At 40.8% G+C, this 16,820-nt stretch overlaps 1 protein-coding gene across 1 annotated transcript in view; it reads right to left on the bottom strand.

The window, feature by feature from the left end:
* Nucleotides 1–16,476, bottom strand: part of macroh2a1 (macroH2A.1 histone) — a 41,582-nt gene extending 25,106 nt beyond the window's left edge. The window contains exons 1-5 of the mRNA XM_079898366.1: nucleotides 16,367–16,476; nucleotides 15,178–15,352; nucleotides 7,399–7,506; nucleotides 6,931–7,122; nucleotides 5,488–5,568 (exon numbers count right to left, since the gene is read on the bottom strand). Of these exons, the coding sequence (XP_079754492.1) occupies nucleotides 5,488–5,568; nucleotides 6,931–7,122; nucleotides 7,399–7,506; nucleotides 15,178–15,348 (552 nt within the window). The 5' untranslated portion in view covers nucleotides 15,349–15,352; nucleotides 16,367–16,476. The remainder of the gene's footprint in view (nucleotides 1–5,487; nucleotides 5,569–6,930; nucleotides 7,123–7,398; nucleotides 7,507–15,177; nucleotides 15,353–16,366) is intronic.
* Nucleotides 16,477–16,820: the final 344 nt, after the last annotated feature.

Raw genomic sequence — 16,820 nt, 5'->3', positions numbered from 1 at the left:
AAAACTGTTCCACAGTTTCAGGGGTGCAACAGCAAAAGCACAATCACGTCGAGTCTTTAGTTTAGATCTGTGAACAGGCCATCTAGAGATTTAACTTTTACATTTACATTTATGCATTTATGCATTTGGCAGATGCTTTTATCCAAAGCGACTTACATTGCATTTCAAGGTACACATTTACATTCTTATCAGTTCTTGCTTTCCCTGGGAATCAAACTCATGACCTTGGCGTTGCAAACGCCATCGCTCTACTGTTTGAGCTACAGGAAAGCCCATTTAAAAACAAAAAGTAAAACTTCAATCCTGTCCTATACAGGGAGCCAATGAAGAGAGAGGAAAATCTGCGCCATGTGTTCTCGTTTACCTGTACCTGAACCAACTGCAACCTTACCACTGAAGAATGGTTCATACATATATACAGAGAATTACAGTAATCTACTCAATTGGAAATAAATACATGAATAACCTTCTCCAGCTCCTTGCCAGACTTGATATTCAATAAAAACAAAACAATAAACTCCGTTTTAGTTTCAATTATAAGCTTAAAAATGTAAAAACATACACACTTTTAGATCCTCTAGACAGGCCAACAGAGATTTGACTGCATTTCCCTGATTCTTTTTCAATAGTAAATAAATCTGGGTATCATCAGCATAACAATGAAAGGATATCCCATGCTTCTCCTAAAGTACACTACCTAACGGAAGCATACACAAGGAAAACAGTAGAGGAGCCAATATAGATCCCTGGGGAACGCCACGGTCAAAATGGGCTGAATCAACGCAGATGAGAACTCGCAAACAGCGAAATTTAGAAACCAGTTTAAAGCACTTCCATCGATACCTGAAAACTGCTGAAGGCATTTCTGGAAGGAGTCCTGTTGTCAGATCAGCTTGAGTGAGTCTGACCTCTTGATTCCACACGCAGTCCGAGCGAGGCGACCAGGATTTGGAGCAGATTCACAGATGTCTGACTTCCAACGATCCCGCCTCCTGGAGCCAGCAGCTCACCTGGGCAGACTACACCCACAATACACTCCCTGTGTTAGCAATGCTACGTCCCCTTTCCAGTGTTCTGTTGGTTACCAGCCATCTCTTTTTACTGCACAGGAACCTGATGCCGCTGTTCCCACTGCCCTGGCCTTTATCCAGTGGTGCAGATGCACATGGGAAAGAGCAAGGGAGGCTCATCCTAGGCTAGACCAGCTGTGCGCAAGTTACAGCTTAGCCTAGTTTCGACATAAATAGGCATTAAGTTTCAACTTACGCACTACTAAATATTTTTGCATTGCAAAGTGGCAATGATTCGCCTGTGTCTATTAAAGCTTTGACAAAATCACAACGGAACACTCAGATCTACGTTGGCACTGCCGCTGACCAAAGAAAGCAGTTGAATCACGTATAGATATGAAACAGCTTTTCAACCACACAGTATCGTTGTTTCTGTGAAACAAATATTCTTATTATCACAGTGCTGCGATAAAAGTTTATAGTTCAGATATAATCACTGATGTCTACAGAAGTGATTCAAATAGAGAAAATCACCTTTTGAAAGTAATTTGCCGCTTTAAATAACGATTATATCAATTACATCGTTACACCAGTAGGTGGCGACACATGATTGTTAAAAATGAATTTGACATTGAATCATTCATGCAAATGAAAAAATTTCTTTTTAAAAATAATTCAGATTAAACATTTTAAATAGACTGCAGCAATTAGCAATTTTATCAGAAAATTTGTAAATTAAATAATTTTGCATCCTGGGAGAATTGTAATCTCTATTTGAAAAAAATGTGATTATCAATTTATCCAGAATTGGTATCTATTTCAGTTGGTATCAGTATCTATTTATTGATGCATTTTAATTTCTGAATGATATTTAAACATAAAAATACCTATTGTGTTAAGTACTGTCGTATTTTGATGGAAACTTATTTTTTCCATTAGTTATGCGAGGCAAAAGAAGTTTGAATGAAGGATAAACTGAAATTCATGCATTTTAACACAACTTTTGCTCACATATGTGAAGGCCTCTATTGGATCATTGAAAGTAATTACTTTATGGAGAGTTTATGACCCACTAGCTGTGTTCTGCCTTAAAGCTACACTGTGTGATTTTTACCCCCATCTAGCGGTGAAATTGTATATGACTACCCAGTGAATATTAGTTTCTGTTCCTCTCAATTCCGAGGGCGTTTTAACTCCTACGGTGGCCGTATTATTCCAAGATTAACATGGCTTCCAGTTATCACTTCGTCCATGACAATAACAAACAATACGTCTAAAATGAATAAAACTACAGGACAGATGTCAGGAGGTAAACGTCACCCTTGGAATCGGCTATCCCAGCATAATCAGATTAGGCTAATGTTACAATGTGTACAAAGTAAAAGCAATTAAAAATAACTAAAATTTACAGTGTCCTTTTTTTATATAGCTTAAAAAATTGCACCTTTAAAACTATTCATCACCTGTGATCCGTCGCAGCACAGATTTATGTTACAAGGTAAACAATACTTTTTCACCATTGACGCGAGGATGAAGTTATACTAGAGGTCGTTCTGGCGTTATGCACAACCATGCTATGGTTAGACAAGCAACTATAAAACTTCGAATTTACACAAATGAATTACAACAGGCTGAATTACCTGTCGAGAAGAAAGCAGGCAACCTCGGCGTCCGTTTTAAAATCTTTTCTCCTCATGAGCTCTTTCCATCTGGGAAAAGTTACTCCAATATTGACTATGGTCTTGCTGATTTGTCTGTCGCGTTGACGTTTTAATTCTCTCTTTCAAATGTGATTACGCACACACACAGACACACACACACACTTACACACACACACACCACACTATCTTTCAAATCTGCCGGCACTCGCAAGCTCGCGAGTAATCTCCCCCTCGCATTCGTCACGTGTCACTGAGTGAAAAACGCAAAAGGCGAAGCTTGAATTTACAGGCATGTCCCTCTTTGGCTAATGTAGTTTCAAGATGGAGGGGCAACATGGCGACCGGCATACGAACCCCTCACCCGTATGTACTTTCAATGGCAGATTATAAACTTAAGAGAATACTTTATTACTTGAAAGAAGTAAATATACATTAATGAGCACATATATTTTTGAAAGAACTAAGTGTTTTTTGCTAAGAATCAACTAAGAAAGTTACACAGTGTAGCTTTAATCAAGGACTTCTACTGGCGCCCCCTACCTCGCTGGGATCCTTCCCGACTGTGGCCTCACCATTGCCTGCCTGACATTCTCCTGTCGCTATACAAATAGCAATGGGAGAAGATTTTGGTTAGTTCTCCTGATTATTTAAACCCTGTGTTCTCCCTCGTTCTCGTCAATGTTTGTGTTAATGTCAGTGCTGTTTCTCCTGAATATCTCCTGCATGTTCTCATTAAAGGTTATTCTGTGTATTCATCGTCTTCGTGAGCTTTGATACCACGTTACGTGACAGTAGGTTATTTTTGCATTAAATTTATGAAAATTAATGCTAAAGCGTGTAGATTTAATAGATTACACTTTCATGAAAAAATGTGAAATTGGTTTGAGTTTCGACTAGCATGTGCCACCACCAGCGCGGTGTGTAGAGTAGTGATGCGCTGGTCGTCTCATAACCCGCGGGTCGGGTTGGGGCGGGTAAAGAAATTGTCACTTTATTTGCGGGGCGGGTTGGGGCGGGTCATTAAAAACAAAATAAAATAAAAATCCATATATGTTGCATGCAATGTCCAGACTATATTAAAGATTTGATATCAATCTAATCATATTTTAGTAGGTTCGTTGATAAGGCCGTAGCAATGCAACTTGCGTGATTTCCCCAAACCTTTGGCGTCACGTGACACAGCTCGCGCTGCCAGCCACAACAACAAAGACGGAGAAATAAAAGTGAAGATGGAAGATGAGGTGCGGGAGAAATTGAGGTAGGGATTTTACATAATTAAAAGAAAAAAAGGTGAATGATGAATTAGATGAATACAAACGCTGCTTTGTAAATATTGAAAATGTTTAAATCATTAGGCTATCTAATATGACCTGATTTATGGTTCATATTCAGAATCGTCTGTTATTGCCAGTTTACATGGCGATGTTTCCAAGCACTTTCAGGCTGAAATAAAGGCTGTTTTCATTTACATTACAATGCCTAGTATGTCTATTTAATGGTCGCGGGTGCGGGGCGGTGCGGGGCGGGGCGGGTTGTAAAAATAGATACAGTGGTGCGGGGCGAGCTGGGGCGGGCCAAATAATTTCAGAAAAGCGGGACCTGCGGGTTGGAAAAAAAGCCGACCCGCGCATCACTATTGTAGAGCACTTTGAAACAGTGAATCCTTTTATGAAGCAATTGGTGAAACTGATTCAGAGCTTCATTTCTCCTATCACTAGTAGACATAGACAGGCGCTACATAATATTAGTTCATATTATTATTATTGGGTCAGAAAGCAGAGAGGGGCTCTTCATATTGTGAGGGTCATTTGAGAGGGTGTGGTTACAGGGTTGTATGACAATTGTAATTTTGTACAATTACAGTCCGTTAATAGAATTGGACAGTAATGTGTGCACTATTTATTGAAGTGCCATTTGTCACCCCCTACTTTCCTGTCTCCCTGCACTATACTGTCCTATAAAAATAAAGGCAAATAGTCCACCTCCCTAAACAGGGTCTGATAACAGCAACATCTACTCATTAACATTTAAAATCACTTCATTGTGATAATGTGAAAAGAATGTTTAAATTGCGAGTATAAGACTTCTTTATATATATATATATATATATATATGATAGATACATAACAGTTGTAACTGAAATAAAATAGGATCCCGTTACAGTATGAGGATTATGTTTCTATGATAACGTCTAACGAGGCCTGAGCAGCTCTGGAGTAAAAATGCATGTGCAATAGGCAGGAATCAGCATCTCATATTGTGTGTGTAAAATGTTTCAAAATGTAAAATGTGTGTGTTTCAGCTTTCTGGAGTATTCATGCATTCATGCGAACCAATCTGTAGCCTGTAGGGGTGTGAATCGATTCAAGATTCAGAACTGATTTAATTAATTATTGTTTTGATTCTGTGTGTTTTTTTATGTATATGAATGCATTTAAAATTTAAATTTTAATGCGAACATCAAAACAAATGACTCATTTCAATTCATATATCAAGACCGATGTATGCAAGGAAACAAGTGAACCATTGCACCCCTAATAATAGCAAGAGATGTTTCAGCAAGTTGGATTTGGGTTTTAGCAGCTAGTCTCAGCAGAACAACAGGAGGAGAAAAGCAAATAATGTAGAGGAAAGAGCATCTGAACAGTTCCTATAGCAGTCAGTCACTGTCCTGTGGAGTTCAGCTCTAACCCCAGTTAAACGCTCCTGAACCAGCTGATCAAGGATAACTAGGCAAACTAGAAGCTGGAGCTGAACTCTGAGTTTGGACAGCACTGTACTACAGTAACAGAAGAGTTTAATAAAGGCTGCTGTACCTTCTGTCCGAGGAACAAACTTTTGGAAGAGAGGACGGTGAATCCATCAGCCGGTCCGCTGTCCGCATCAGCCGCCCGTCTCTGTCACAACAACAGCAAACTGGTGCTAAATGTACAACATCAGACTGAACTGCCTTAAAGGATTAGTTCACTGCAGAATTAACATTTCCTGATAATTTACCATCGGCCATTTTCTAAAACAAATAAAAATGTATATACTTTTTAACCACAAATGCTCGTCTTGGAAAGGTCATGCGTGACTTAGGTGGAAGTACTGACCCAGTGTTTACAATCCGAACGTGCAAAGACTAAGGAGCTGTTTACATGACACCTTTTTTAACTAGAAACGTTAAACTTTGTATGAGTTTTGGCTGCTCATTTGCACGACAACAACGTTAACGGGTTTCAAAGTGCAAGTTTTTAAAAACGGTCTCCGTGTAAACAACAGAAACGCGAAACTCTGAAGATGATGACATCATCATGCACATGCGTATTGCATGTTCAGTCTATAGCGTTTCATCGTCATCTAATGGCCTGGCAGCAAAGTACAGGGTTTTTAGTCGTTTTCACGAATACGTGTGAATGGGGATCGTTTTTGACACTGGTGTCGTCTGTACGTGGAAAACTCAAAGGAAAACTTCTGTTTTAAGCATATCGTTGTCATGTAAACGTATCCGTAGTCAAATGCCATTTTAAAAAAGCTAGTTAGTTGGAGAAAATGAGATGGAGTTTTTCGCTCTACTCTTCCTTTTTGAACCGAAACACGCATGACCTTTTACTGTGATTATGTAATGTGTGGCGCATCACAGCTACTTTTTTTTTTTTTTTTTTAAATGTCCGCTGGTTTGTCTAGATGAGACTCTTATTCCTCGGCTGGATCGTGTCGAGACTTTGAAGCTGCACTGAAACTGAAAATTGGACCTTCGACCCGCTGGACCCCATTGAAGTCACTATATGGAGAAAAATCCTGGAATGTTTTCCTCAAAAACCTTCATGTCTTTGCGACTGAAGAAAGAAAAACATGAACATCTTGGATGACGTGGGGGAGAGTAAACTATCAGGAAATTTTTATTCTGGAGTGAACTAATCCTTTAAAGCAGCCAATAATAAGATAACTGGAGAGTCGTCTGACGTCTTATGCTGACTGTAAGGATATTAAACACAGCTTTTGCACCAGGTACACGAGTTAATGATGAAAGTGCACAAGGGGTTATAATGCTCATCATTTGATCATCATCGGCTGGCATGATCACTAAAAGAGCACACAAACATTCCTTTTATACAGATGTTCAGTTTCCAGCCAAACTGGATCTGTATCGAGCCTAGTTTACAGATAAAGGAGGCACGTCTGCATGGACATGAATGACAGTGCTGATTTCGCCTGCTTAAACTAGTTAGTGGGTGTTTAGTGAATAAAAGGATTGGCCAGTGTTCAGTGAGTACCTTTACTCGTGTGGACTTTTTGGTGGCCAGTTTCTTGACAACTGCTTTTTTGGCGGTCTTGGTCTTGTTCTCAGTTGGCGGGGGAGTGATGACGGCCTCCAGCTTTCCTTTGGAGCCCCTCTTCTTGGAGAGCAGCTCTGGGTGGATGTTGGGCAAGACTCCGCCGGCAGCGACGGTCACACCCTTCAGCAGCTGCACAGACACATCCAAAAACACATCCCAGGGATTAACACTGAGGACTTTATTCCACTGGCCCGTCGGGAAAGTGGTCAAAATGGTTCTTACCTTGCCAGTGCCAATAATTAAATAAATGAGTTATTGTTTTCTCAGTTCACATTATATTACAGCATATGTTTTACCATGGAGTGTGAAACAGGCTTGTGTTTTTGCATGTTTGTCGTTGTCTGATATGACCATTCAAGTGCCACTGGCGACCAAAAGAAGCCATCTAGAATAGATGTGATATACCTGATGAAGCTCCTCGTCGTTGGCGATGGCCAGTAAGATGTGTCTGGGCGTCACACGGCCCTTCTTGTTGTCTCTGGCTGCATTTCCCGCCAGCTCCAGGATTTCAGCAGAAAGAACGACGCAGAAAGAGCTTCACTGTGGGAAATACTCTGGCATTGTATTTCCCACAATGCACTTTGATCCACAAGACCCAGAACGTTCTGTACAAGCCCGTGTTTGAAATAATAATTGCTCACGTGAAGCCAGCGGGAAGTAGGGCAGCTACTTTGTGTTAATTTATATTTCCTGTCACTGTTCAGGCTCTTTTACTGTATATGGCAGTGTAAACAGATGTCCCGTAGACCGTCACGCACACGTGATATTGCAGTTCTTCATCATCATGAAAGTTTATTATCTGCATGCGTTTTAAAGCCATATCAGCCTAAACTACTGATGTATGATTTTCTGAGCGCACTCACCCGAATCATGCGCACAGAAAGCTGTCTGTCAGACGGAGGGTCATGTGAGTATTAAACTAAGTTCTCTTTCACGTCTTATTGAGCTTAAACTGTCAAATACACACAAGGTTAAGTCAAAAACACACAAAGTTCACATAAACACAGTCGGTTATGTCTGTGAATGTAAACAGCAAGGAAATAAATCGCATGTGTATAGGAAAAATTCCATTCATTCTTTCAATTGCTTTCAATGAAAAATGCGGAACAGGTAGTTCATGTGTTCATGACCTCAAGGCTAGATTATTGTAATGCTCTACTGGGTGGATGCCCTGCATGCTTAATAAACAAACTACAGCTGGTTCAAAACGCAGCAGCTCGAGTTCTTACCAGAACCAGGAAGTATGACCATATTAGCCCGGTTCTGTCAACACTGCACTGGCTCCCTATTAAACATCGCATCAATTTTAAAATATTGCTGATTACTTACAAAGCACTAAATGGTTTAGCTCCGCAGTGCTTGAGCGAGCTCTTAACGCATTATAGTCCTTCACGTCTATTGCGATCTCAAAACTCCGGCCAGTTGATAATACCTAGAATATCAAAATCGACTGCTGGCGGTAGATCCTTCTCCTATTTATCACCAAAACTCTGGAACAGTCTTCCTACCATTGTCCAGGAAGCAGACACACCTGATGTACTCGTTACATCATAAGAAGAATGGCGTCTACACTAATGTTAGTCTTTCTGTCAAGCGCTTCTTGCATCAGCCCTAAGTCTGGTGTTGAGTATGGTAGTAAGTGTGCTCTTTCGAGCTCTTATGGGTACAGGCCTCCATTTGTGAATGTCGTATAGGCCATCGCTCTATGGGCAGCAGGTTGAGCACTGTAGGTCTCCTCCCGTTATGAGAGTTTTTAGTAAGGTTGAACAGTAGACCACGGTTCCCTGTTAGAAAGTATCACGGGAGTTGTTAGGTAGGGTTTTTATAGGATGGTGAAATTAGGGCCCTAAAGTTCCCATATATAGGTAGACCATGCATACCCTATGCATACCCTGAGGCCTCCTCTTATGTTAGTCGGCAGGCTTATGTAGTGGGTAGTGCCAATCTTTAGTAGTGAACAGGTTGGCTTTATTATATGGAGCATTCTCTAGTGAGGCCACCTTTCATCTGAGCACCTTATACTAGAGCAGTAGTTCTCCTCTCTTGAGATTATAGCTCTGAATTTGTGTGTCAGCCTTCACTGGGCCACCTCAATATCTGGCTTAGGCTTAGTAACTAGGAAAATGGTGGCATTCTGCTAAGCATTCTCACCTTGAGCCTCTCAGTAACTGAGTGTAGGTTCCTTAAGAGCTAGAGCCCATCAGGAGATTTTATTCCTGTAAATATAGGTTTTCCAAGTACTGGCCTCCTCTTACTAAACGTGTCGTCTAGCCAAGGCCCGCCTTTTGCACTAGGTGTAAAATTGCTACCAGTGTTACAGGGTAGATAGCATAGGTAGCAGGCTATCTTTAAAAAGCCTTCTATGCAGATATCTCATGGACGTTGTCAAGCCTTTCTCTCTAGAAAGTAAGAAGCAGTGTGCTCAGGCCTCCACCCTTTAGAGCTGAGTATTGTAGCTAGTTTATCCAGCTAGGCCTTAAAATTGAAAAATGATTTTTTTCTGCAGAGCCCCTTGAATAAAAGCATTAAAGGCATAAGGTTGAATGTTGTTGGCCACTTACTGTGGCCTCCATTTACTTTAGGTTTAGTAGAGAATGTAAAATCTGTCTAAGATAATAGGGCTTGACCCTAATACATTCCTCAGGGTCATGCTGATAGTACTCCCCTTGTTAGGGTCATTATTTAGAGTACTTTGCTACCCATAGCTCGTATGATATCACCCTTCACCACCCAGGCTCAGGTAGAGGCAGATTAGTTACTCCCTCTCATTTGGGATGGTTGAGTATGCTCCCTTAGAGCCGAAGCACTGCCTCGGTTGACGCCCGTGACAGTCAAAGCTGTAGGCCTTACAGTAGGCCTCCCGATAGTCTGGTAGCGTAAGATTGTGCTCCCCTTGCTTTAAAGGGTCAATAGCACTTCTGCTGAGTACACTGCCTGTTGGCAATGTAAAACCTAGAGCTGGAGGCACTCCCCTTATTAGGGCCCCTTTAGAGTGCCCAGCCTCCACAGGGCCTGAAGCACTGTGTAGATCCAGGATTGAGTAGAGTTACTCCTCTCATTTGCAAGGGTTAGAAGCACTATGCTGAGTTCTACTCTCCAGGATGCCCGTCTCGATGATCCGGTCTGTGAGCGATCACTGCCACTGTCTGCAGTCCTCCCTATCGGATGCCTCCACAAGTGAGGCGAAATATGTTAGAGACTCTGTTTTCGGAAACAGACGGGTTGTTGGCAAGACTAGGTCCGTAAATTAGACCAGGTCAGCCTCCCTGGTGGCATATGGGGTTGACTTCATGTTCCCTTCAGAAAGTGACTGGACTCCTTTGGACCCCCTGGCCATATTCCCTTAAAGGAACCCCTTCCATGGAAGCTATTGGTTTCCAAGCCTTTGAGCGGCCTTGGTAGACCTTCAACGTCTCAGGTTACGACTGTAACATTTGTTCCCTGAGAACAGGGAATGACACACAGCGTCTTTCGCCATGCCGTGGGATGCAGGGATTAAAGTGAAAAAAATTCTTCTTTTTTTTAGGCCAATTCATATTCCTTTAACTTTTTAAATAGTCGAGACCAATAGCGTTTTAAGGGGAGACGTTCTAAACTGCTTTAATATTGCCAGTTTGCGTATTTTAAAAGCTATTTTAATCTATGAAAACCAGGCAGGGAGCATGTGTACTGTAGAGCACGAACGGCAGCATTGTGACTAGCTTCTGATTGATGGCGAGCTAGCACTTTTTTGCCATTATTGCCATATTGAAGTCTCCTGTGACATACTGTGCAAAGACACGTACCTGCCTGTTTGATTTTTTTAGCCCACGAACTAAAAGGCTTGCCATTCTCCCCCATTTCGCTAAGCCAAGCCCATCTCCATTTATTTTTTACACTTTTATCGATCTCCGATACATCGGAGTCTTCCTGCTTTATAAGTGTGTCCATGGTAACTGAAATATAGTTCTACCTCAGCGCTCAGCTGTAGACATGCACTTCTCCAAAACGAACGCCCGTTTCACACATACTCCGTTTGCAGTGCGTATGCGGTGCGTATTTTTTTCCGTAACATTACCCATGTTAACAGGTTAGAGCTTTCACACTGCACGCGGATGCTGTCCGTCGATCCGTTCCAGGAGCGGTGTGTATAAAGCAGTGCAGCGATCGTTTCTGTACCGAGTCTATTTCTGCTGTGCTGCACGCGCTGAATTAAAGTGACAGCGCATGTTTCGTGGTCAAAATGAACACAGATTGACCTGAAAATGTAGTAATTTCACCATAAATGCGTTTAATTAAATAAAATGTAGTAATCTTACCATAAATGTATTTAATTTAATTCTACTTTTTCACAGTCATCTTCTCGGGGTAAAGCAAGGAAAACTACAATTTACCTCAACAAGGCGGCATAATGAACAACACTTGTCTCATTCATGGAGGTGGAAAAACAAGTTCTTTGTGAAGATTTATTGTATTAAAATTTAAATGCAAAAGAAAAGGCACTAGAGTTGGCTGTTTTGTCAATTTTAAGTTTTAATTTAAAATGTTTGTGATTTTAATATAAGTAGGCTACATGGTTAAATATTTTACCACTTGCTTGAGCAACTTAATAGCCTATATAAATCTATATAGGAGTAGCACTGAATAATGCGTTGTTTAAGTTGCGTTTAAACGACAAAACTTTTTTTAAAATAAAAGTTGCTGATAACTTCTGGATTTGAAATACAAATAATGAGTATGTTTTTGTGGTACAGCCGTGGATCAGTTACGCACTGCAAACGCAGCATATGTGAAAGCACTATAGCACATGCTGCTCCTGCACCGCATACGCACTGCACACGGAGTATGTGTGAAACGGGCACAAGATTAATTGAGTGAACACGGAGCAGTTTTCCGTGAGCGGTAATTGAAAACCCGGAGTGGACCATGAGCGAAGTGATTACAGAACGCTTAGAGTGGAGAGAGGAACGTGCTTTTGCTCCACTCCAGGCTTTGATCACATCCCCCTCAGCAAGGTGAATACACCTCGTCTTTCCTTAATTTAAGAACTATTCAAACTAAAATTAAGACATTTATTACACTATTTGAGAAATGAAAGCCTATTTACGGCCTTAAAATTATGAAAAGTGAATTTAAGACATTAAGGACAGGCGGGAACCCTGCAATTGACGGAAATCCATCGTAGCGACGGAGAACTTTAATCCCTGGGGATGCCTGCTGAACAGTCCCTTCAGACAAGGGTGTAGATTTGGTTTGAACATTGGGGGGGTTGAAGTTTGGGTCTGCATATTTTTCATGTGATCATGGTATAAATATTGGGGAGGTTGTAATGCATAGATTTAAATATTGGGGGGGTTATCTCCCCCCCAACCCCCCCACAAACTACGCCCCTGCCTTCAGACGATAAGTTGTTGACATGTTCTCCAGGCTCCCTTTATAACCTGAGACGTTTTCTCCAAAGCAGCTATATATATATATATATATATATATATATATATATATATATATATATATATAAATAAACTAAATTAACAACTTTTTTACAAGAAAAATGAACCATCACTGAACTTACTTAGGCTGGACTGTGATGCTATTTTCTTCAAAAAACAAACTGTTGCATTATTTTCCTGTTATCTCTGTCAAGCTGCTTTGAAACAATCTGTGTTGTAAAAAGCGCTATATAAATAAAGGTGACTTGACTTGACTATATTAGATCTGTGTATTAAAGTGACAGCAGCGTAATATACAGAACCTACTGCTATACAGTATATGCTGTTAATATGAATCAAACAACAAAAGAAAAACAGACAATCACTCACTGTTCTTGACTGAATAACTTTAGTAGCTTTAAAGGTCCTGTTCTTCGTGATCCCATTTTTCAAACTTTAGTTAGTGTGTAATTTTGCTGTTAGAGCATAAATAATACCTGTAAAATTGTAAAGCTCAAAGTTCAATGCCAAGCGAGATATTTTATTTAACAGAAGTCGCCTTTCAAAGCCTACAGCGAACGGCCGGTTTGGACTACATCCCTCTACTTCCTTCTTTAATGACATCACTAGAACAGTTTTTTGACTAACCTCCGCCCACAGGAATACACAAAAAAAGGGGGCGTGGTCTTGTTGCGCTCCCACGGAGAAGAGGAAGAGTTGCATTTGTAGAGTGTGTTTGTCGCCATGTCGTCGAGACGCTGTTATTTTCATCCCGGAGTCAAATCACCTTTAACCCTGAGCGCATGCATCTCCACGTTATGGTAAGAGGCGTGACCTTTCCGGGCAACGTGCGCTAAGCTGCTGTCGAATCACAACACAGGAACCGCTGGCACAATCAGAACTCATTACGCATTTCTGAAGGAGGGACTTTATAGAACAAGGAAGTCATCAGCCTGTTCTTAGGACAGTGAAAACAGCGGTATACAGATAAGTAAATTGTGTGAAAAATACTGTTTTTTTACACGCGAAACATAAACACATGTTATATTGCACACTGTAAACACAATCAAAGCTTCAAAAACACAGGAAAAACGGGACCTTTAATAAGAATACATTTCTTACTTGAACACTGCTGTTAAAGCAGAACTCGGCAACTCTAGCGAGCACTAGTCACTTCTTCGCTGATTTTCCCTTTTGTTGTCGCATGTTTTCCCCACGAGCTCCCCCTACAGCTGTGGGGGGGCGTATATTTCACAACACGGTTGTAAAAAACTCACTTGCGGCGGCCTCCTCCCCCTCTCTACTGCTGCTCATGTGCGTGTGTTTTGATCGGAGCAAGCCAACTGTATCGTGTGGAGCTATGTCTACCGAGGTGGGTAATCTGGTAATACATCATACATGCGTGTGTGTTTATGTCGAATTGCCGTAAAGCAATTCGTGTTTCGCGCTCGCGCTCGTTCTCGCTTCTCACGAGACTTCCAATTTCTATCTTGCCGGGACGGTAGTCCCCAAGTTGCAAGGTTGGTTTTCCGCCTGGGAACGCTAGGGGGAGCGGGGAAAGTCACCAATATCACCAGAACAGGTTGTTTAACCATCCAAATGATTTCTAGACCGTTTTATTAAGTTAAAAAAGTTACCAAGTTCTGCTTTAAACGCTCTCGCGAGGAGATGAACATGCGGACTGTGTTCAGCTCACTGAGGGTGGGGTTTATGCAAATAGGGCGGGGTCTGTCAGCAGTCATGGGTGGGGCCTAAGCATATGTGACATCCCAAAAGCTACAATCTGCAAACGGCTTATAGACCTTATGCGCCAGAGAAACAAGGGTGGAGCCATCTTTAGAATATTGTCTTAGAACTTCCGTTTTTGCGGTTGCTCTGTATATCTCTATGGCATTGCTGTCCAGGAGTAATTAGCTTTTGAAGTGGATTTACTTAAGGTAAAGTTAACGAAAGTTATCATGAGGACTGTAATGTTTAAAGCAGATGTCTTAACAAATGTCAGTCGACCGGGAAGATTTTAAAACTAGCCTTTCATTCATAAATACGCAAGATTGCTGTGAAAATACAAACCGGAAGTCAAAAGACAACGAGCGCAGCGCTGAAAAGGGGCGGGGCTACATAAGGTCTATAGTGAGACACTGCTTATGATTTATGGGGATTTAAAAAGAGGAGTGGGTGGATTTGTATCATTATAGGGTGGTTGTGGACACACTGCCAACACACATTTATGTTCAAACACCATGTAGAAGTGAATTTTGCATAAAAAGGTACCCTTTAAGTTGTGAAAACTTTATTTCTGAATATTTCTGAAACATTTTTTTTTTAAACGTTTTTTTCTTATTTATACAAACGTTAAAGGAACATTCCATTGCATCATTCTTCAAACATTATGGGAACATTACTACTATTGAATGTTCTCTGAACATTCTGGAACATTTAAAAAACGTTTACTGAACGATGTATAAATAATGTTTTTGTGCTCAAGTTTACCAAAATGATTAAAGACCAGATAGCTTGGAACGAACGTTCTGTTAACATTACTGGAAGAACGTTTATTCATAACTTTGAGAGAACCTTCCCAGAACGTTCCCTGTTCGTTGGGATAGTGGAGCATACAGTATGTTCTCTATAGTTTCTGATGATGGAAATCACAAATAAAATGTATTACCCCTACAGAGAACACTGTCCATTGTGTCTCACTTTAGGACTTCTAATGAAGTGCATTGACAGGAGTAAGGCCATGAAACACTGATGAGAATAAGAGACTCGCCCTACCGGTCAGGTATTCCAGTACCGCAGCCATGTAAACTGGAGCTCCGACACCAATCCTGTATTTGGGAAGCCCTTTCTTGATGTAGCGCAGCATCCGGCCGACGGGGAAGATCACTCCAGCCCTGGCGGAGCGTGATGACCTGCTGATCTTCTTCTTCCCAGCCCGGCTGGACATGATGCTACACACACACACACACACACACACACACACACACACACAGCAGTCGAGGCGGCTTTACTTCTATATACAGATCGTTTCAAAACAAACAGGAAAATAACAGAATCAATGATGCAAATTGCAAACTATCAGACAAAATCAAATTCTGCTGTAAAAAAGACAATAGTGTATTTTGTTGATTTTGCATTATAACCACCATAGTGTGCTGGAACTGAATATTAATTCAAGAATAAAACAAGCCTCCAAATATCTTTATGTGCAAATAAAAAAGTAATGTGCTAATCTAATTATAATTAGTTTAAGGGATAGTTCACCCAAAAATGAAAATTCTGTCATCATTTACAAAGGAAGATATTTTGAAGAATTATGAGTAACCGAATAATTGAACACACCCATTAACTTACATAGTATGAATATATATATATATATATATATACTATGATCCAAATCTGTTTGGTTACCCATATTCTTCAAAATATCTTCCTCTGTGTTCAGCAGAAGAAAGCTATACAGGTTTGGGACAACTTGAGAGTGAGGAAATAATAACATAATTTTTGAGTGAACTGTCCCTTTAAGATTCAAACAATTATAGATTACAAGCTGTCGCATATTTATTTTTATTCTGTATTGAAAAGCTGAATAGATCTGGGTGTTTTTGCATAACAAGAAATAAAGCGAGTTTGATACAATATAGCATTAACATTAAGATCTTTTAGCTTCGGGTTTCGTTTAAAAACAGAACTGACGACACTGTAAATGAACGCGCTGTTTTGAGTTTATGTGATCAGATTAGAAATAGAATCACTCTGTGACTGTGTTTACATCATAACGCGCGTCTCATTCGGCGATACATAAAGCTAGAGCGATGTTTTGGTTTGTTCCAATGATTCTATGACAGCTGGAACTTCCTGAGTCGCGGCCGCGGAACTGCGTCCGTCAGTGAGCGAGCAGCGCGCGACAGTCTCCTGAAAGTGTGTTAAAGCAGCACATGCACTGATGACACTTGATGTCTTACAGTAGAGAGTGTGTCCGAGTTCAGTCCACTACTGTCTGCTACAGCGAGACCAGCTCAAACAGCGTCCGACACACACAATCCACAGCGCGATCCACACACACCCGATCAGCAGAGAGTGCGCGCAGGAGACGAGCACGTGCCTGACCGATGCCTAGCGGCGCGCGCCCACAAGTCACATGACATCTGCTATAAAAGTGTTGGGTAAAACAGTTGATAAATATGCGTTACATTTCCATTTGATACATTGATTATGCGTTACAGTTACATTTGATGCGATAGCATCTTTGATGATTCATAAACCAGTCTTTTGGTTTTGATCTAGAGAAAATCTTTGCATTGTTCAAAACCTTTAGGTCTAGATAAAAACCAAGATAATCCAATTTCAAACTATTTTTCTTTCTTTTAAACAGCCAATTTTCAAGGTTTCATCCAATCTGACCTTTGAACATCTGTG

Source organism: Squalius cephalus (genome assembly GCF_949319135.1).
Source record: "Squalius cephalus genome assembly, chromosome: 17".
NCBI classification, from domain to species: domain Eukaryota; kingdom Metazoa; phylum Chordata; class Actinopteri; order Cypriniformes; family Leuciscidae; genus Squalius; species Squalius cephalus.
Note: the sequence above shows the minus strand (reverse complement) of the source record. Positions and strands in the feature narration are given on the sequence as shown.